At 48.7% G+C, this 23,329-nt stretch overlaps 1 protein-coding gene across 1 annotated transcript in view; it reads left to right on the top strand.

Annotated features, from left to right (window-relative positions):
* The window catches only part of lhfpl3 (LHFPL tetraspan subfamily member 3), a gene marked incomplete at its 3' end in the record, with an annotated part of 32,157 nt that extends 9,074 nt beyond the window's left edge, over positions 1-23,083 (top strand). The window contains exon 2 of the mRNA XM_080537696.1: positions 22,803-23,083. Coding sequence (XP_080393822.1) covers positions 22,803-23,083 — 281 coding nt within the window. The remainder of the gene's footprint in view (positions 1-22,802) is intronic.
* Positions 23,084-23,329: the final 246 nt, after the last annotated feature.

Consider the following 23,329-nt stretch of genomic DNA (forward strand, 5'->3'; position numbering starts at 1 on the left):
AGTCACACGGTGAGATGAGGAGAGATTAACGCGGTCTGGTGAAATGTGCAACCAGAAGGCAATGTGCTTTTACATGTGCTTAAACTACAGATTGTAAGCTTTCAAATGATGCGTCATACATTGAAATCGGAGAGAAATTCAAAACGACAGGCGTATTCGAATGTTGGTACACCTCAAACACTGAATGGGAGAAAAGTGACTCTCCACAGCTACGAACGCTGCTAACAGCTAGCGGCTAACAAAACACATCGCTACGAAGGTCTAAACTGTATCAACATGCTGAGAGAACATGAACATGCTAAAGACACATAACTACACATAACAAGATGAACACACAGTTCTTGCTTTTGAACACGAGCTAAAACGAAAGTATGTTTACAAGTTAAGTCTCCCTTACTGGTAGTCTCCAGCAAACGAGAATAGTGAATCCAATCCACAAATCACAAGTATTTAGTGATCGTTAAACTGTTTATTATATCAAGTGGGTACTTTAAAACGTCAAGTTGGTGTTATGAAAAAAACGAAAACTAGATATTGTTGACATAATAAGTTTCACTTTCACTTTTTGACCCCTTCGAGTGAGCGTATGGTTTGCGAGTTCACCAGAGTCCACCCAGATGAGGTGGGGTCCTGTACCTGCTGATGGACCATGTGCAGGGGGTTGGCTGAGAGATGTGTTTCATGGGAATGCATGAAAAACATGGACAGTCAAAGCCACATTACTAAGCATCTGCTTCTGTGATGAGTGAAATTGACGTTGTTAAGACCTTGCGGGAATGACATTCCTGTTGTTTAGTGTTTATAAATTGTGAGAAATCGATTTATTTTTTTGTGTGTGAGATCAATTGTGAGAGATTCAGTTTTGACCTCTGTTTATAAGCATATCGGTGTGCATAATTATGTGTCATCTGCTTGATCTGGTTCCTGGTGTCTTTATTGCAGAATGCCTCATTAGCAATGAGGGCTAATATGTTTGTATATTTTTAATGAGCTCATTTGGGTCTTTTAAATGAAGCATGATGGACAGCTGTGATGAAGGACTGGCTGTGCCTGTCTGAGCTAAAGTGAGAGTGGCATATCTGATTGAAGAGTCGTTGGATCTCTTTGGGCTGTGATGGTGATTGACAGTTCTGATTGGGGAGTGGTTAAGAGGGTGAGTGAAGAGCGGAAGAGAGGTGAGTGAAAGAGAGAAAAGAGAAAGAGAGAGATCAACAGAACCATATCTGGCATATCTCTCTCTGAGAGTAGGCACACTTAACTCATAATGTATTCTAATAATCTACCATTTTACGGTAAATTGCTTTCCAATCAAACAATCTAATCTGATATGGGAAAATTCAGAGGAATGTTGATGTAATTGATGTAGGACCTCCGTTACAAGACACACTCTTCAGAAATGAGGTCAAACCCAAGCTTCTCCACTCCGATTCTACCCTATCATCATCAATAAACCAACATACAGTAAATATCCTAATTTAAATGCTGTATAGGAGTTATTAAATAAAATCAGTTCCTGAGAGTCAGCGGATTTCCATTGAAGACTTTAAGTTTCATACATGTTTCATGAGGGGGGGATGAGCATGGCTTACTGGTATGGGGTGGGGGTGGGGGATGGGGCCTGTTCTGGGGCACTCTGTTCCGCGTTTTCCCTGCTGTTGGTTTTAAGATTGGGGAGAAATGATGGGATTAGGCCTGGTCCACTGACTTAGCCCCACGGAGCAGCTGACGGTACGGATAACAAGGTCCTTCTTGGAGTCCCTACAGGACTACGTGATACGCAGGACTACGCCGTATACCCACTAGGAAAGGCCAAGGAATAAACTTTCACTTTCATTCATAACATTCACCCTGTCTGTGTTACGAAGCACTTGAATTTTGGACCATTGGGACTGACTATAGCGTCATATACCATCAAAGGGGGGAGATGCAACATGAAATCATGCACAGATCAGCCTTATAATAATAATGTTAGATATATATAACATTAGACAGGGAGCGCAGATGTATTTTTATGGTGTTCTGAAATGAACCATATGAGGCTGGGAGGGAAAAATATACATATAAATATACAGTATACCCACTAGAAACAACTAGACTACACCACTGGCTGTACGGTAGGGGAGGCTGGTGCTGGAGGCAGAAACCTGAGGATGGGCCTTTTGTAATGCATGATGCCTCCGCTGCGGTACGTGTATGTGATGTTCATAGAGCCTCGAGTGTAGGACTCATGCAGCACACGGAGGAGGGAGGTGACGATAACCAAGGCAGTCCAGGGCAACGTCAGGGAATAAACAGAGAAGATTGACGTCTCCTAGTTTCGACACTCACAGCATGGGGTAAAACTGAAGAGACCATAGGGCTTTGCGAGTGTGTGTGTGTAATGTGTAATCCTGGGTAAAATTAGCACCATCAAACCACAGCGCCGCTGAGGTGATGTTCTCCTCAGTCTACTGCCTGCCTGGTGTTATCCGTCCCATAGGGAGCGTCACTAAATAGCTTGGCTCGCTCCCCACTGCACAAGGGATCAGTGACAAATCCCCCAGCGGGGGGAAAGAGTGCTAATCTCAAGGAGCATAATAAGCTCGTCCCAGAAGAGAACCAACTACTGTCTCTGTCTCTCACTCCTCTTCTCCCCATGCATGCAGTCTTAAATACATAACTCTATTTGTCCCTGATCATAGTCAAAGAAACAGACTCAATTCGGTTGTTAAGTCGTGACGTGTTTACGGGTCCAACGTTGGCTGAGGCGCTCTCTTCGAAATGCCTCAGTAATAATAATAATTCATTATATTTATATAGCGCTTTTCCGAGGCTCAAAGACGCTGACAATATGGGGAAAACGGGAAAGTGCTGTGTCCCTTGTTGTATGAATAGATCCCAGTCTAAAAAACGAGTGAACTGTCATTCTACCGCTGTAGTACCACTGGTACTCTGGTGCGGGAAATTTCTGGTTTGGACCCGGAAATTGCTAAATGTCACGTTTGACGTCAGACTTAACAACCAAATTCAAATGAGTGAGGGTTGAGTTTCACTGAGTGAAACTTTTCATGTTAGAAGATAGCCACTTGTGGAATCGTCACCTTGTTGTATTAACCTTGAGTTAACCTTATTTGACTCGTCATCTAGAGTGTTAATGAGTAGCCTGACCTTAACGTCCCTCCATCTACAGCACTTTTCCGCAGGTAATGTCATTAGCGCCGCCACGGAAGAGGAGCAGGTTGTGATTGCAGCTCCCTAACCTCGCTGCAGCCTCAGCTCAGCCCACTGCGCTTAGAGACCTACATATTAACAACTTAATCCTCTGCAGGAAACTCCCTGTCGTCAGTGCACAACCCTGTTGCTAGTTGATTGAGGTTGTGTGTGTGTGTGTGTGTGTGTGTGTGTGTGTGTGTGGGGGGGGGGTGGTGTTCATGCATTGCAATGAGTCAGGTTCCATGCATACCTCATAACAACTAGCTTTAGGGGCACCTACAGCAGAAGATTTAGACTGGACTACAGGGGATCGAGTTTGACAGTTGCTCAGCACCTACAGTGCGCTACGCTGCTGCACGTCTGGTATTCAACCTCCCCAAATACTCTCATGTCACCCCTCTCCTTCGCACCCTGCACTGACTCCCGATAGCAGCTCGCATCAGATTCAAGACCCTGGTGCTTGCATATCAGGCAGCTAAAGGGACAGCCCCTGCCTACCTGAAGGAAATGGTAACCCCCCAAACTCCAGCCCGCTCACTCCGCTCCTCCACCTCGGCTGGCCGACTGGCCCCACCACCTCTGCACAGCAGTCGTGCTGCCCGATCACGTCTCTTCACAACTTCCCGCTGGTGGAATGAGCTCCCCACGGCTGTCAGAACGGCAGAGTCACTACCCATCTTCCGTCGTAGACTGAAGACCCACCTCTTCAGGTTACATCTTAACTGCTCCTCCTGAGACATCTTCTGCCCCTCAGCACTATGTCTCCTAAAGACGTCCGCTCTCCCCTCTACTGTGTCCCTAAGAACTTCTATCGCCCCCTTTGTACTGTTTCTCTGTTCCTCCAGTATTTAAAAAAAAAAGTTTTAGAAGAAGGTGGTAGAAGAAGGTTTCTCCTTCTATCAATGGCCCCGGGCCTGAGCTAGATTACTCTTCCTGCCACGAATGGTGGACTGATGATTCACATGCTTAGCATTCAAATGTATTGATTGTAAGTCGCTTTGGAATAAGGCGTCTGCTAAATGCCAAAAATGTAAATGTAAAGAAATGTACAGTATTTTGATTTTTTTTTCTTTTAGGTGTTTACCAAAACATATTCACGTTACAGTTATATAATGAATATGGGCTTAACTTGTAGACTCTCAGCTTTAATTTGAGGGTATTCACATCTGAATTGGAGGAATTGGAGGGTTTAGGAATTACAGCTCTTTAATATGTAGCTCCCTCTTTTTCAAGGGACCAAATGTAATTGGACAATTGGACTTTTTCATTAACCTGTGTGGGCTATTCCTTCGTTATTTCGTCATCAATTAAGCAGGTAAAAGGTCTGAGTTGATTCCAAGTGTGGCATTTGCATTTGGAAGCTGTTGCTGTGAACGCACCACATGCGGTCAACGGATATCTCAATGCAAGTGAAACAGGCCATCCTTAGGCTGCAAAAACAAAAACAAATCCATCAGAGAGATAGCGGTAACATTAGGAGTGGCCAAATCAACAGTTTGGTACATTCTGAGAAAGAAAGGACGCGCTGGTGAGCTCGGCACCACAAAAAGGTCTGGACATCCATGGAAGACAACAGTGGTGGATGATCACAGGGTCCTTTATATGGTCTATCAGTCTCTCCATGGACCTCACAACAGCAAATACAGAGGGTTCACCACAAGGTGCAAGCCATTCATAAGCCTCAAGAATAGAAGGCCAGTTTAGACTTTGCCAAAAAACATATAAAAAAGCCAGCCCTCTTCTGGAAGAGGATTCTTTGGACAGATGAAACTCAGATCAACTTGTGGGAATATGATGGGGAGAAAAAAGGAGAAGGCTTGGAACGGCTCATGAAGTATTAACCACATCATTTATAAAACACGGTGGAGGCAGTGTGATGACATGGGCATGCATGGCTTCCAATGGCACTGGGTCACTAGTGTTGATTGATGATGTGACCGAAGCAGACGGATGAATTCTGAAGTGTTTAGGGATATTCTGTCTGCTCAGATTCAGCCAAATTCAGCAAAGTTGATTGGACGGCACTTCACAGTACAGATGGACAATGACCTTAAATATACTGCATAAGTGTGGCCTGGGGTGGTCCAGTGGTCTAGCACCGTGGTCTACAGTGCACACATATGCCCATGTCGGCATAGTTCGAATCCGGCCCATCCCCCACTGACATGCCCTCTCTCCCTTACGTTCCTGTCTGTCATCACTATATCTGTCCAATAAAATGAAAAATATGAGTGGGACTGCCCCACTCAGAAAACAATAACTTAAAAGAAAATAAATATATACTGTATACTGTATAAGCAACCCAGGAGTTTTTTTAAGGCAAAGAAGTGGAATATTCTGCAGTGTTTGAGTCAATCACCTGATCTCAACCCGATCAAGCATGCATTTCACTAAGACAAAACTAACAGCAGAAAGACTTATGAACAAACAACTGAAGACAGCTGCAGTAAAGGCCTGGCAAAGCATCACAAAGGAGGAAACCCAGCATTTGGTGATGTCCATGGGTTCCAGACTTCAGGCAGTCATTGCCTGCAAATGATTCTTGACAAAGTATTAAAAATGAACATTTTATTTATGATTATGTTAATTTGTCCAATTACATTTGAGCCCCTGAAAATAGGGGACTGTGTATAAAAATTATTGCAATTCCTAAACGTTTCATACAATACTATTGTTCAACCCCTTGAATTAAAGCTGAAAGTCTGCACTTCAATTGCATTTCGATTGTTTCATTTCAAACCCATTGTGGTGGCGTACAGAGCCAAAATCATGGCAATTGTGTCACTGTCCGGACCTAACTAGATTTTTAAAGGATGTGTTTGTTGAATAGAAGGAAAATGACTCCATGTCAGAACTTAGGGGTCACGAATGACTAAGGAAAGTTTAATTCAGTGACTTTGTGCAAGATTCATTTCCCTCAAGTCTTTGAGCCTGAGCATTCACAGTGGAGACCCCACTGTTATTGTGGTTGTGTACTCCCATTTAAACTGTAATGAAAATGAACATGACCTTGTAACAGCTTATGTTGAAGTATCTTTGAGAATCCCTTGCAGACTTTTTGAGATTTCATGGTAAAAACCAGAAAAATCCATAATTGCATAAGGGGTTCACATACTTCCAAGCAGCACTGGCACTGTACATTCTTCTGACTGTGTAACGTTGGTTTCTCAAACACGAAGGAATGTCTTTGAAGGTGTTTCAAGCCTCTCTCTGGGGGGGCAGTTTTAGATGAAATGCAATCATACAAATTGCTTCAAAAATAAATACCCTCATTGTGGCTGTAGCCAGGGGGTAGCTAGCCCACTGCAACATAACTGCGAAGGATACTGTGACACTCCTTATCTGAAATGAACTCTGTTGCACAAGTCAAGCGCAATGCTGTAGAGCTCATTCTAGCAAACAACAGCTGCTCCACTGAGGTGAGGGCTGAGACAGTCCATCTCGCTCTCTCTACCTCTTTATCTCCCTCTCTGTCTCTCTCTGTCTCTCTGTCTCCCTCTCTCTCTTCCCCATCATCCCTCTTTCTCCCCTGCCCCTATCTCTCTCCTCTCTTTCTCCCCCTCAGCCTGTTTGTTTTAATTCCATTCCTGAGCAAGCATGTTCACAAATTGAATAGGAAAGAAAGTAGCATTTATACACACACACACACACACTTGATCTCCCTGTCGACAGCGATGAAGGGGTGTTGTTGAGATGATTATCGAGAACTTTGACTGCACTTGCCAACAAACCAAACCCAGGCATCCATCTGAAAATGAAGGCAATCTGAGTCTGGACATTACACATCCTAAAGTGGGGTGGGAGCAGTGGTGTAGTCTAGTTTTTTCTAGTGGGTATATTGTGATTTTTCCTTCCCAGCCTCATATCGTTCATTCTAACGTTATATGTCTAACATTATATAAGGCTGATCTGTGCATGATAGTGCTGCATTTTGACATATTTCATGGCGCATCTCCCCCCTTTGATGGTATATGACGCTATAGTCAGTCCCAAATGGTCCAAAAGTCAAGTGCTTCGTAACACAGACGGGGTGAATTTTCTGAATGAAAGTGTGAAAGTTCTGTCACAAAACGCTGTTACGTATCCTCACACATTTTTAAGTGGGTATATGGAAATCCTTGGCCTTTCCTAGTGGGTATACGGCGTAGTCCTGCGTATCACCTAGACTACACCACTGGGTGGGAGATCACCAAGGGTCTTCTCTCCGTTGGGGTTGCATGGGATGTTTTTTTTTTTTATGGCCAAGGATAATAAGTACCTAGTCTGCTAAAAACACCTAGTGTCCAGCTGGCAGCAAATAGACCAGACCCCTATGTGATCCATCAGAGCAGACATTGTTGATTTTGCCTCAGAGGTTGTTGACTATAGCTGTTGTCCCCACTCCCCCTCCAGCCTCCCCGCCTCCCAGAGTCTGGCTTTATAGATTTCCCATCTGTGTTTATCTCCCGGATCACCGGGCCAAAGTGAAGCAGACAGGCGGTTGATTTATCCCCCTCTTCCTCAGAGAAGGAGGAGGGGACAAGGGCACGGTGACCCATTAAAGAAAGCATCGAGGCTGCGGTGGGACTGAGAGGGGGTTTGTGTGTGTGTAGTGTATGTGTGTGTGTGCACGCGTGTGTGTGATGTTGTTGTTGTGTCTGTTTGGGTGAGTTAAGAGACGTTTCCTTGTTTTGCCATCTATCAGTCTCTCCAGCATGCCATGTATGACACCTGGCTGTCATTGCCAAGGGATGATGAAGCGTTTTGTTGAGCGGTTTATTCTTGTTGAGTAATTTATTCCCGTTGAGTGATTTATGGTGAACGGGCTTCAGCATAGGTAGCACAGCCTGGCCCAATGTTCAGAAAACAACGAATTTCACAAGACTTGAAAACTTCTGACATCCTAGTGACGATGGAGAGACACTTTGAGTTTGAGACTTGATCGAGTGTCCAACCACCCCTGCACGATTGCTACAGACACCATTACCCCACACCCACCCACACCCACCCACACACACACACACACACACACCTTCAAGTTTCCACAGAAATCAAAGGGGGACATGGTGCAGTTGCTTTGATGTCCGTGACTCCAGTTGCCAATCGAGGAGCGATGCGACAAACATGCAAGCCGCTCAACCTGTGATCAACGCGTCTTTTGCTCTTCCTCTCTCTCTCGTTCTCTCTCTTCTGATTCACGACTTATCAACGAGTCGCCGGTCTGAACCGTCACAGACGGCCTTCTATTCCCACGATGCACCAAGGTGAGGCGAACCAAAACCAAAAAGGTGTCAAAAGACAAACTGTCATAAAGGACAAACTGCTTGTTCTCCCCCCGCATGGCCTCATGATCGAGATGACGCATCGCCCTTCATCTCGATCCTCCTCAATCATCACTCAATACATAACGGATGGTGTTGGATGGTCTGGCTGGCGGGCTATTAGCATATATCATATTGCTACGCCTCCAGAATATATGACCCCGGAGGCTGTCGGAAACATGACAGCCATACATCAGAGAAAGCCCTCAGAAATGGCTGACAGTGAATGATGCCTGTCATTGTAAAGAATGCATTCCTGGTCTCTTATAACGGCCATCCTCCTGAGACATTACTACCCCCCAGAACTGTGTCTCCTAAGGCACCTGCTTTCCCCCTATACTATGCCTCCTAAGACTTCGACTGACCCCCTTGCTCCAGTGTCTATTAGTGTCTATTCATAAACATAAAAATAAAAAAATCTATCTTTCTTTCTTTCTTTGATTACTCTTCCTGCTAGAACTGGTGAATTGATGATTCACTTGCTTAGTCAAATGTATGGATTGTAAAGTCGCTTTGGAATAAGGCGTCTGCTAAATGCCAAAAATGCCAAATGTAATCTACTATTGATTATAGTAAATCTAGTCCAGCGGAGGAATGTGAGTGCGAGCTGGTCACCAACATGTGGGGTCAGTTTGCACATTTAAGAGCTTTCCAAGCCAATATAAACAAGATAATTGATCAGCGTCACCTAATTAAGATAGCTGGCTTTGAGGAGCTGCTTTTGAGAACGAGTGCGCCGTGTGGCGTGGAACTACATAACTAATGATGTTGACAAAGGGCTGTCTTTCTTCTAGAAAAGAAAGCTTGGCTAAGACGGTGGGCTGAAAGAGCATACAGATGAGGTCTGAGCAAACGTCTCTCCAGCGTGCCAGGACCAGCAGCAGCGCAGCAGAGGGTTGTTGTTTGATCAACAGTGCAGCGGGACTGGGAGCTGCCTGGGCGTGAGAGGGTCTGTGGGGGACTGTGAGAGAGTGTGAGAGGGTCTGGAGGGACCTGGACAGGGGTCTGGACACCTGGGAGTCGGGGGACAAGAGGACAAGCCCTCTGTCCCTCTGTGTGCTCGGCGGCAGTGTTGCCAGATTGGGCGGATTTATTCCCGCCCAATTGGGCTACTTATGATCACACGGTGGCGGATTTTTAGACTGTGGTTAGGCTGGAAATCTCAATCACAATCCCATCTGGCAACACTGCTCGGCGGCTGCTCCTCCTGTCAGGTTCTGAGTACCGGCGTCGTCCCTTCACCGTGCTGCTGGAGTCAACTGTTGTTGTGGAGGCTTAGCAGTCCGGTACTGTAGTGGCGCTGTGAGTGGTGTTGACATCTGTGAGTGATGTTGACATACGCCTGGTTATGGGGCGCTAGCTAGCTAACGCACCTCAGAGGACAGAGGCCCGCTGCCACCGCCACCGTCACCGCCAGCTCGGCAGTCAATATTCTTCCCACCTCGCTCGCTCACTCACTCCCTCCCTCCCTCCCTTGCTCCCTCACTGGGGGTTGCCATGGAGATGCCACCCCGCTCGTCGTGTCCTCCTAGCGTCTCAATGCTGTGCGAACGGCAGGAGCTTTCGGACATGACATGTCGTCGGGCTGGGTGGGTTTCCGTTGTGGCGGAGAACATCTGCTCGGGGGGGGGGGCAGGAGTTGGTAAAAAAAAAAAACTGTGTTACCATGGCAACCAGCTGGACACCCCCAGGGCCATTTTTATACATCCCATATCCTCCGTATGTCCCCATCGTTGACTCCCTCCCTCCTCGACCCACTGCAATTTGCCTACAGAGCCACAACCGGTCCGTAGACGACGATGCAGTCAACATGGGCCTCCACTTCATCCTCCAGCACCTGGAGACTCCCCTGGCACCTATACCAGGATCCTGTTTGTGGACTTCAGCTCTGCATTCAACACCATCATCCCAGCTCTTCTCCAGGACAAGCTGTCGCAGCTGGAGCGTACCTGAGTCCACCTGCCGATGGATCACTGACTTCCCGGCAGACAGGAAGCAGCACGTGCGGCTGGGCGAGGTTGTCTCGGGGTTCCCAGACCCATCAGCACTGGAGCCCCACAAGGCTGCGTGCTCTCTCCTCTCCTCTTCTCCCTCTACACCAACAGCTGCACCTCTAGCCACCCTTCTGTCAAACTCCTGAAGTTCACGGATGACACAACCGCCATTGGATTAATCTCCAATGGGGACGAGTCCGCCTACAGAAGGGAAGTTGACAGCCTGGCCTCCTGGTGCAGTCATTCAGATTCCTGGGGATTCTGTCAGATCCAGAGGATGTTCTTCCTGCGGCAGCTGAAGAAATTCAACATGCCGCACAAAGTGATGGTGGAGTTCTACACGTCCATCATGGAGGCCATCCTCATCCTCAGATCACCGTCTGGTTCGCTGCCTCCACTGCCAAGGACAAAGGCAGATTACAGCGGATTGTTCGGTCAGCCGAGAAGGTCATCGGCTGCAACCTGCGACCTGCCATCTGTCCTGGACCTGTTCCACTCCAGGACCAGTAAGAGAGCAGGAAAGATCATCTCTGATCCCTCCCACCCCCGGTCACCACCTCTTCAAAAGTCTCCCATCTGGAAAAAGGTTGTGCCACCTGAACAGTTTCTTCCCCGTGGCAGTGAGGCTCACAAACAAGCCCCTGGTCTCTCATTGACTCTGGGACTTCCACCCCCCCCCCCCTCCCGTCACACACACACACTCACACGCGCACACACACAGACAATATAATCTATATTAGTTGTACATACTCTAATTTACAGTCTTATAGCTCTACTGCCCATTTCTGTCATTGTCTTTTTAAACTATGTTTGCATATAATTTCAACATTTTAAAAATAACACCACACAGGCATTAATAAACACCTAATGGATCAGATTATGTAAAAAACTCAATTTTGACATGAAATGGACCTTATAATTCTAACGTCACGACTTGGCAATAAAAATAATTCTGATTCTGATTCTGGTTCTGATTCTGATGCCCTCATCCTGTCCCTCTAACACTATATATAATACTATGGCACCACTATGGCACCACGGGTGATTACTGAGTGGATCAGGTTGGACTTAAAGCAGATCTAGAGAGAAACAATGTCACCCTCCCCTATGCCCAGACACGTTCTGGCCCTGCATCCCACCTCTGTCATCCCTCACTCTTAAAGGCTTTGTAAGTAACCACTAATTTAAGTAGTTCACTATCACTCAGTCACCTTATCCACTGTATAGCCATTTCATGACAGGCCGGCGTAGTTGCTTTATGTGATTGGTATAAAACAGTGACAGGTACCATCCATATAGTCAGGGATGCTGTTTAAACCTCAAATCAGTGCAGAGGGAGAGTGGGAGAGAGGGAGAGAGAGAGAGAGAGAGACATGTACCCAGCTGCCAGCCCAGAGCAGAGGGATATAAAAGAGATATCCCGTCACCCAGTGTGAAAGAAGGGATGAAAAAGAAGAAAAGATGACTGTAATCTGTAAAAAAAAAAAAAGACTGATGATCTTGTAAAACATTCAGAGCAACTGGTGACTTCCTCTTCCACTGTCACCACATCTGAGGAATATGATGAGGAAGAAAAGAAAGAGAATTTCAATGAACCTCTAAATCAGCTTCAGAGAGATTAGAGGTCTGGGGGCTTATGCAATCTCTTTAGAACTGAAAACTCAGTCAACAGGTTTCGGTTGGCCATCAAATACCTACTGGGTTGATTGGTGCAATGAATAAACTTATATATATCTATATTTTTAAAACTAGCCCCTAAGGATCCATTATCTCTAAGGCTTCTAAGGTATCCAGCAGAGAAGATTAAACAGCTACAGTACTGTATCTCTTTTCATACCACACACCGTCTCTTCAATACCGTTTTTCTGTGAGCCTTCCAAATAGGCTGGCTATGATACGATCCAGCTAATCTCTCACGGAAGTCAATTAAAAACATGATTAGGGGGATTTTTCGCTGAACACACTGTGAGCACACAGGATCCAACACATGTTCCTGTTTCTCTGTGAGGCTGCTTCGCCTATCACAGCGGTCCAGCCTTGGCAGAGACTCCGCGCGTCTGACTTCAGCAGCCAGTTCATTAATCGGAACACCTGTTCTCAATAAACCTTCTCTTCTGTTTCTCCGCCCTAGAGGTTCATGGGAAATGGAGTCCATCCTTGGTGTGTGCGGTGCGGTGTGTGTGGGCTTGTGTACGTACTTACAGCTTCTGTGTGAGGACGGTTGTATTCCTGTCTGAGATCGGCGAGGCTGAGTGTGAGTGTCCTGCTGTTGTGACATATGGCGGGGGCTTGCTGATACAGTGCGACGTGGGAGAGAGTTAGAGAGAGAGAATTAGAGAGAGATGGAGAGCGTTAGAGAGAGAGAGAGTGTTCTGTGACTCGTGTCAGTTGAGCGTCAGGGAGGTGCTGTGTGTGTAACACACTTTGCCTGCCCAGAGGGTGGTGATTACCAGACGCCGTGGTCACCCGCATGAACATCACTCACGGCAACACATCACAGGACCGACAGCAGGCAGCCGATCACCATGACGATGCCGCGTCTGCCTCCGCAAGCCAATGGGAGGAGCTGCAACACCAAGACATTGCAGGGACTGACTGGAGTATTGATGGATTGGGGGAATGCTTTGAAATGCTCAAAGAAGAAGGTTGGCCCTCACGACAGATCTTGGGTCACATTCCCCTACCCCCAGCACTATAAACCATGATGGAATAAACCATGCATAACCTTGTGCTGAGGTCGGCTGTTTCCTCTCTCTCTCCACAGACGTGATGAAGAGCTACATTAATGACACCATCACTCCTCCGCCCCTCCCCCCCCTCCCCGCCCTGGGCTCGATAGAGACCTCGGCTGCTCGTGCCTGCTCCAGGGAATGATTGGGTTATAAATTTGATCCTCAATCAATTTTATGGCATGCCACACCTCAAGGGACCGTCCACAAATTCCCCCACATCCCAAAAAACAAAAACAAAAAAACACAAAGAACTGACTTGCTCTGCCCGTATGAGTTAACTGAAGAATTAAAAGATATCCTTTGGGGGTGTAAAAACCACCACCAACTAAGAACAGGATTAACTAGCCAGATCTCTATCCAGAGTCGCATGGTGTTTGAAGTGTGGTTGGACAGTGCTGCGCTGTGCTGTGGTGCTACAGAGCCCTCTGTCTGCGCTAGCGCTGCATATCAGAACAGGTCCTTTCTTCTCTGTGTCTGAGTCTCAGCGTCAGGTGATTGGGATTCTAGTCTTGCAACCCTCCGTTCCTGCTTACATTCAACCCCCTCCCCCTCTCCTCCATCTTCTCCTCCTCCTCCTCCTCTCCTCCATCCTTTCTTCTTCCTTTATTACAATCCTCACCTCCCTCTCTCCTAGGAACACACCACACACCTCGTCTAATTGGGTCCCGACACTCATCTGGTGCGCTCATGAGGCTCGTTCCTGACATGATGCTCTTTCCCGGCCAAAGACAGATTCCCTGGCGACTGTTCGTGTGTCTTTATGAACAGAAGACAAACACAGACCACAATTCGTGTCATATTGGGCCTGATCCATGGAGACATAACACTCTCCCCCTCTTCTTTTTCCTGTTCTCTCTCTCTCTCTCTCTCTCTCTCTCTCTCTCTGTCTCTCTCTCTCTCTGTCTCTCTGTCTCTGTCTGTCTCTGTCTGTCTCTCTCTCTCTCTCTCTCTCTCTCTCTGTCTCTCTATCTCTCTCTCTCTCTCTCTCTGTCTCTCTCTCTCTGTCTCTCTCTCTCTCTCTCTCTCTCTCTCTCTCTCTCTCTCTCTCTCTCTCTCTCTCTCTCTCTCTCTCTCTCTCTCTCTCTCTCTCTCTCTCTCTCTCTCTCTCTCTCTCTCTCTCTCTCTCTTTCTTCTCTCATCTCTCCCCCTAAGGCCTTTGCTTTATCTCTCCCCCTCCTTCTACAATCACCTATCAGCCACACTGACAAGTGAAACAAGGTGAGATGGAAGTAGAAGGAAAATTGAGTATGCAAATGTACTCTTGTGTGTGTGCCTGTGTGTGTGCCTGTGTGTGTGTGTGTGTGTGTGTGTGTGTGTGTGTGTGTGTGTGTGTGTGTGTGCGTGAGACTATAAAAAAAAGCATCTCCAGTGGAGAGTTTACATTGAAAGTGTGATTTAAGGACTAGGGCTGGACTAGGGCTGGACTAGGCTTAAGCCTCGTCATTTATAAAGCTTTGCGTATTAACTGGCGTAAACGGCTTGCGTACCTACGCAAAGCAAGAACATTTACGCACACCAACATTCGGATTTATAAAACGGTGTGCACGCCAGTGGAATTTGCAAGATCCACGCCTGCTTCCCTTTATGAATCACAATCAACTCTAAATGTTGCGCACGTGAACGAGCGTCTTGTCCCACTCTTTTTGACGCCCATAGTTGCCTATAATAATAAGTGTGCAGTGTGCACGTATATTCTTCGTGGAAATTGTATATTGTGCACGTATATTTTCGTGGAAATTGTATCCATTTCAAAGCGGTTCTCCTGTTTCATCCTTCTGCCAGCGGAGTCGCAGTTGACATTTCTCCAGTTTCTATGCGTACGCATGGATCACCGTGTGCGTAGCCTAGAGGTGCGCACAGTTGTTATAAATCCCCAAATTGAGGGAAAATTTGCTTACGCACATTTTTGGCCGTACGCAAGCTTTATTCGGTTAAGTCGTGACGTGTTTCCGGGTCCAACGTTGGCTGAGGCGCTCTCTTCGAAATGCCTCAGTAATAATAATAATTCATTATATTTATATAGCACTTTTCCGAGGCTCAAAGACGCTGACAAATTATGGGAAAAACAGGAAAGTGCTGTGTCCCTTGTTGTATGAATAGATCCGAGTCTAAAAAACGATTGAACTGTCCTTCTACCGCTGTAGTACTCTGGTACTATGGTGCAGGGAATTTCTGGTTTGGACCCGGAAATTGCTAAACGTCACGTTTGACGTCAGACTTAACAACCGAATAAATGAGGCCCCTGGTCCCTGGCCGTAGGGCCTGAGGTGATGAGGTGTCTGGCCAGCCTATTAACACCCAGGGTCGTTGGTGGTCTCCAGGGACAGACCCTGGGTCAGCTAGACGAGGTGTTAATGAGCCAGGGCGGATACAGCAGCGCAGCGTGACAGCCTGTCTCCTCTTATCACCATTAGCCCCCAAACACACCACCCCTGTGACCAGCGGGACCAGGGTGCGAGGGGGAGAGAGGGGGGAGGGGAGGGCAGGAAAGGAGAGAACGAGGGAGGAGAGGGAACCAGAGGAAAGGACTCAATGCCCAAATGAACACTCCTCTATGTCTATTTGCCATGGTGCACCTCTGCACTGATACCGCACGCATGCACGCATGCGAACGCGAACGCACACACACACACACACACACTAAATCACTGTGACATTTAAGCAGCCGAGAGCGACTGAGTGGTGAGTGGGCCGGTGTAATGCAGTGTGATGACGGAGCTGTGTGTGTGTGTGTGTGTGTGTGTGTGTGTGTGAGTGTGAGTGTGTATGTGTGAAGCACCAGCAGTTGGAGGGAGGATTGAGAGGAGGTCCAGGCCTCCAGCGCTGCCAACAGCTGTCAGCTGGGGAGCTAGGAGAGACAGATGAGGAGAGGAGAGAAAGAGAGAGAGAGAGAGGAAGAGAGAGAGAGAGAGGAAGAGAGAGAGACAGAGAGGAAGAGAGAGACAGATGAGAGACAGATGAGAGGAGAGAGAGAGAGGAAGAGAGGAGAGAGAGAGAAAGACAGATGAGAGGAGAGAGAGGAAGAGAGAGAGAGAGAGAGGAAGAGAGGAGAGAGAGAGAGACAGATGAGAAGAGGGAGAGAGAGAGAGACAGATGAGAGGAGAGAGAGAGACAAATGAGAGGAGAGAGAGAGGAAGAGAGAGAGACAAATGAGAGGAGAGAGAGAGAGGAAGAGAGAGAGACAAATGAGGAGAGAGAGAGAGAGAGAGAGAGAGACAAATGAGAAGAGAGAGAGAGGAAGAGAGAGAGAGACAAATGAGAGGAGAGAGAGAGAAGGTTATCTTATGGAAGGTTTCATCACTCTAGCCGCTAGCGTCTAGCTCAACGCTGCTTCATTTCAACTGAATGGACCTATCGACAAACAAACAAACAACGCTTCACTGACCGTGACTGAATGACATTCAATGACTTACAATGGCGGGAGTTGGCAAATGTCAGATTTACCACAGCAAGCAAGATGACAAGTCTAGAAGCTTTTCACCATCAGATATTAGCAAGTTGTTTGTCCGAGTTTTCTGCCTGTAGTGACTTTTGCTGTGATATGATTGGACAACTTCTATTTCGGGGGCGTGGCTTAGCGATAGGTCCATTTCAGTGAGTGGCAGAAATACACACGGCCTGTCTCTCTGACTGTATTTGATACCATTCCCAACTCCATTCCGTGTATTACAACCAGCCTGTCTGCCCCCCACCCTACCAGGCCAGTGAGACGATCTCATCACACGCATGACACAACCACTTGGCCCTCAGTAATGGGCAATCATAACTAACGCTGACACAGGCCTGGTATAAATATGTATTAGCGAGTGGACATCACAACACTAATGTGTCCTTCAGACATCATGATGCTCTCTGGTGTGGCTGCTTTTACAGAGGCAGACCTTGTATATTTCTCACACACACACACACACACACACACACACAATTTATGTATCCATCTCATTATCGTAGGTTATACATACATACAGATCAACCCTCTATCCTGTGACTGTCTCCCAGGTCACCTTGGCTGTGGTTGACAGGAATTATACTGTTGATCCAGTTGGGATAGAACTTTCTGTCAACACCTCCAACAGAATAAGACCTTTAAGTATTAACAGTCACTATAGAGTAGCAAAGACAACAGGACGCCGTTGCTAACAGCTACCTGGCAGTCCAACCAAGAGCCAGGAACATGAATCAGCTGGTTATACAAAAGATATTCAGCAACTCATGGAGAGAGGAGAGAGAAGATATATATATATGCCATTTAACTGACGCTTTTATCCAAAGCAGCTTACATTGCTGTGAGTGCATACCGGTACATTTTTCAGTATCATGCCCATCAGGAGCAGAGAGGTCCACTCTCTCATGGATGGTAAACAGACTGTACTTATATATCGCCTTATTCCAAAGCGCTTTACAACGGCCTCTCATTCACCCATTCACACACACATTCACACACCAATGGCGGCAAGCTATCATGCAAGGCGCCGACCGGCCCGCTCAATGGAGGCAATTTTGGGCCCGAGGACAGCCAGGGATCGAACCGCCGACCTTGCGATCATTAGACGCCGGCTCGACCTCCTTCTGTGCCACCGCGTCAGTTTGAATCAGAGTCAGTTTGAATCAGAGTCAGGTTGAATCAGAGTTAGTTTGAATCAGAGTCAGGTTGAATCAGAGTCAGTTTGAATCAGAGTCAGGTTGAATCAGAGTCAGTTTGAATCAGAGTCAGGTTGAATCAGAGTCAGTTTGAATCAGAGTCAGTTTGAATCAGAGTCAGGTTGAATCAGAGTCAGGTTGAATCAGAGTCAGGTTGAATCAGAGTTAGTTTGAATCAGAGTCAGGTTGAATCAGAGTCAGGTTGAATCAGAGTTAGTTTGAATCAGAGTCAGTTTGAATCAGAGTTAGTTTGAATCAGAGTTAGTTTGAATCAGAGTCAGTTTGAATCAGAGTCAGTTTGAATCAGAGTCAGTTTGAATCAGAGTTAGTTTGAATCAGAGTCAGTTTGAATCACTGCCCTTCCCCTCATGCGAGCTTTAAAGGTTTAATGTGAGGAGCTCCTGTTCATTACCAGACTCTCTCTCTCTCTCTCTCTCTCTCTCTAATTGGTAATTGGACTGCACTTATATAGCGCCTTTATCCAAAGCGCTTTACAACGGCCTCTCATTCACCCATTCACACACACATTCACACACACACATTCACACACCAATGGCGGCAAGCTACCATGCAAGGCGCCGGCCGGCCCCGCTCACTGGGAACAATTTGGGGTTCAGTGTCTTGCCCAAGGACACCTCGACATGTGGCCAGCCGGGGCTCGAACCGCCGATCTGCCAACCTTGCGATCATTAGACGGCGGTTCTACCTCCTGCGCCACAGCCGCTCTCTCTCTCTCTCTCTCTGCGTCTCCTTGCACACTGTGACAGGGATATAACTGTGTTTTTATTATTCATGATGAGTGCAGTGAGTCAGTGTGCAGTCAGCTGCTCTCCTCCAGAGGAGAGGGCTCAGAGGAGAGGGCTCAGAGGAGAGGGCTCAGAGGAGAGGGCTCAGATGTGGAGATACGTCCCTCTGGGGACTGAGTCCTCCTCTACCAGGAGAGGAAGCCTGACCGCTGGGGGGGTTGAACTTTTTGTGCGACGAGATGATCAGGTCGGGGTGGATTCCCGGCGAACTGACGCACGGTGGCTGACTGCGTCCAAAACGATGATTAGCAGGAAATTGACGCAAAGCCTCTTAGGGGGACGTGGCCGTGCGGGATTAGGGTTTGTCTACGGCCCTGTGTGTTAGATGACCACAGTGAGGAGTCTGTGTCGGGGGCGTTTTCCTGTTTCCTGTTTAACCCGCGACAGAGAGGAAGTCAGAGACAAGGAGCGAGGCGGAGGGCAGCAGGGAGACCCTGAGACAGAGAGAGAGAGAGAGAGAGAGGGGGAGAGAGAGAGAGAGAGAGAGAGGGGGAGGGCAGCAGGGAGACCCTGATCCACCGGAGCTTCTCATTCTGTCCTTCGCTCCTCCGCGGCGAGAAGGAGAGAGAGAGAGAGGGAGAGAGAGAGGGAGAGAGACACAGAGAGAGAGAGAGACACACAGAGACAGAGAGAGATAGATACAGACAGACAGACAGACAGAGAGAGACACACAGAGAGACAGAGAGAGAGAGAGAGAGACACACAGAGAGACAGCGAGAGACAGAGAGAGAGAGACAGAGAGACACACAGAGAGACAGCGAGAGACAGAGAGAGAGACAGAGAGACACAGAGAGAGAGAGACAGAGAGAGAGACACAGACAGAGAGAGAGACAGAGAGAGAGACACAGACAGAGAGAGACAGACAGACAGAGTGAGAGACAGAGAGAGAGAGACAGAGTGAGAGACAGAGAGAGAGAGAGGGTGGGACAGCTCCTCTCTGTCGTCTCCTGAGATTATCCGTCTGTGAAATCCCCCAGGCAGCTTCTCTGTGTGGGTCAGCCTCTCTATGACTGCTGCCCCCTCCTCTACACTCACACAGCCTCTCTATGACTGCTGCCTCCTCCTCCTCCTCTACACACACACAGCCTCTCTATGACTGCCGCCGCCTCCTCCTCTACACACACACAGCCTCTCTATGACTGCTGCCTCCTCCTCTACACACACACAGCCTCTCTATGACTGCCGCCTCCTCCTCCTCTACACACACACAGCCTCTCTATGACTGCTGCCTCCTCCTCTTCCTCTACACACACACAGCCTCTCTATGACTGCTGCCTCCTCCTCCTCCTCTACACACACACAGCCTCTCTATGACTGCTGCCTCCTCCTCCTCTACACACACACAGCCTCTCTATGACTGCTGCCTCCTCCTCCTCCTCTACACTCACACAGCCTCTCTATGACTGCCTCCTCCTCCTCCTCTACACACACACAGCCTCTCTATGACTGCTGCCTCCTCCTCCTCCTCTACACACACACAGCCTCTCTATGACTGCCTCCTCCTCCTCCTCTACACACACAGCCTCTCTATGACTGCTGCCTCCTCCTCCTCTACACACACACAGCCTCTCTATGACTGCTGCCTCCTCCTCCTCCTCTACACACACACAGCCTATCTATGACTGCCTCCTCCTCCTCCTCCTCCTCTACACACACACAGCCTCTCTATGACTGCCGCCTCCTCCTCCTCTACACTCACACAGCCTCTCTATGACTGCCGCCTCCTCCTCCTCCTCTACACTCACACAGCCTCTCTATGACTGCTGCCTCCTCCTCCTCTACACACACACAGCCTCTCTATGACTGCTGCCTCCTCCTCCTCCTCTACACACACACAGCCTCTCTATGACTGCTGCCTCCTCCTCCTCTACACTCACACAGCCTCTCTATGACTGCCGCCTCCTCCTCCTCCTCTACACACACACACAGCCTCTCTATGACTGCTGCCTCCTCCTCCTCCTCTACACACACACAGCCTCTCTATGACTGCCTCCTCCTCCTCCTCTACACACACACAGCCTCTCTATGACTGCCGCCTCCTCCTCCTCTACACACACACAGCCTCTCTATGACTGCTGCCGCCTCCTCCTCCTCTACACACACACAGCCTCTCTATGACTGCTGCCTCCTCCTCCTCTACACACACACAGCCTCTCTATGACTGCTGCCTCCTCCTCCTCCTCTACACACACAGCCTCTCTATGACTGCCGCCTCCTCCTCCTCCTCTACACACACACAGCCTCTCTATGACTGCTGCCTCCTCCTCCTCCTCTACACACACACAGCCTCTCTATGACTGCTGCCTCCTCCTCCTCTACACACACACAGCCTCTCTATGACTGCTGCCTCCTCCTCCTCCTCTACACACACACAGCCTCTCTATGACTGCTGCCTCCTCCTCCTCTACACACACACAGCCTCTCTATGACTGCCGCCTCCTCCTCCTCTACACACACACAGCCTCTCTATGACTGCCTCCTCCTCCTCCTCTACACACACACAGCCTCTCTATGACTGCTGCCTCCTCCTCCTCCTCTACACACACACAGCCTCTCTATGACTGCTGCCTCCTCCTCCTCTACACACACACAGCCTCTCTATGACTGCCTCCTCCTCCTCCTCTACACACACACAGCCTCTCTATGACTGCTGCCTCCTCCTCCTCCTCTACACACACACAGCCTCTCTATGACTGCCGCCTCCTCCTCCTCCTCTACACACACACAGCCTCTCTATGACTGCTGCCTCCTCCTCCTCCTCTACACACACACAGCCTCTCTATGACTGCCTCCTCCTCCTCCTCCTCTACACACACACAGCCTCTCTATGACTGCTGCCTCCTCCTCCTCTACACACACACAGCCTCTCTATGACTGCTGCCTCCTCCTCCTCTACACACACACAGCCTCTCTATGACTGCTGCCTCCTCCTCCTCCTCTACACACACACAGCCTCTCTATGACTGCCGCCTCCTCCTCCTCCTCTACACACACACAGCCTCTCTATGACTGCTGCCTCCTCCTCCTCCTCCTCTACACACACACAGCCTCTCTATGACTGCTGCCTCCTCCTCCTCTACACACACACAGCCTCTCTATGACTGCTGCCTCCTCCTCCTCCTCTACACACACACAGCCTCTCTATGACTGCTGCCTCCTCCTCCTCTACACACACACAGCCTCTCTATGACTGCCTCCTCCTCCTCCTCTACACTCACACAGCCTCTCTATGACTGCTGCCTCCTCCTCCTCCTCTACACACACACAGCCTCTCTATGACTGCCGCCTCCTCCTCCTCTACGCTCACACCAGCCTCTTTAGCTTAGCCTCTGACAGCAGGGTCTCCACAGAGGAGCGCTAACACACACTTAGCCTCTCGTACTCTGTGTGACTAGATCTCCCCCCCCCCCCCCCCCCCCCTTGCTCTGCTCTGACTGCCTACGCTAATGTGTTAGCCACTCCAACACAACTGAAGTGAAGGCAGTCAAGTGTGTGTGTGTGTGTGTGTGTGTGTGTGTGTGTGTGTGTGTGAGCGTGAGCGTGTGTATGTTTGAGCGTTTGTATGTGTGAGTGTGTGTGTGAGACTTGTTCAGAAGAATCCATCATTCCAGTGATTGAACAGTCTGGAGAGAGAGCATGGGGAGGGAGGAGGGGGAGGAGGTCAGAGTGATATGGCTTAACTGGGTAACTCTCTCTCGCTCTCTTGTGCTAATGCTTTTCTCTCCCCTCTCTCCCTCTCTGTATCACCCCCCTCTCTCCCTCTCTGTAACCCCCCTCTCTCTCCCTCTCTCCCTCTCTGTAACCCCCCTCTCTCTCCCTCTCTGTAACCCCCCTCTCTCTCATCCTCTCCCTCTCTGTACCCGCCTTTTCTCCCTCTCCCTCTCTTCTCCTCTGTGTATCCCCTCCCCTCTCTCTCCCTCTCTTCTTCTCTCTGTATCTCCCCCCCTCTCTCCCTCTCCCTCCTCTCTCTCATCATCTCCCTCTCTGTACCCCCCCCTCTCTCCCTCTCTTCTCTCTGTATCCCCCCCTCTCTCTCCCTCTCTTCTTCTCTGTATCCCCCCCTCTCTCTCCCTCTCTCTGTATCCCTCCTCTCTCTCATCATCTCTCCCTCTCTCCCCCCCACCCCATCCCCCCCAGGTACATGTCTGATCCTGGGGTGTCTGATCTACCCTGACGGCTGGGACTCTGACGAGGTGAAGCGGATGTGCGGGGAGGAGACAGACAAGTACACCCTGGGCGCCTGCTCCGTGCGCTGGGCGTACATCCTGGCCATCATGGGCATCATGGACGCCCTCATCCTCTCCTTCCTGGGCTTCGTGCTGGGCAACCGGCAGGACGGGCTGATGTCCGAGGAGCTGCTGGGAGACAGTAAGGACGGCACGCTGCACTTCTCCTCGCCTGCATGCCTCCGCATGTAAACCCGCCCGTGTCATGAGCCACAGTAAGTGTGTGTTAGGTAAAGGGTAGATACAGGGTTAGGGTTAGGCGTAAACAGACTAAGCGGCCGGTCGCTTAGGGCCACAACCACTGATGTTGGATGGTTCCATTGAGTCCATCTTAATGCAAGGATGAGAATAGTTAATGTAATTTTGGAATTAATCAATGTCTTGGTTTTTATAGGGTCTCTGATTTGCATAGGAATCAATGATCAGGTTGTCATTATA

This window comes from Nansenia antarctica, assembly GCF_963989245.1.
Source record: "Nansenia antarctica genome assembly, chromosome: 8".
NCBI lineage: Eukaryota > Metazoa > Chordata > Actinopteri > Argentiniformes > Microstomatidae > Nansenia > Nansenia antarctica.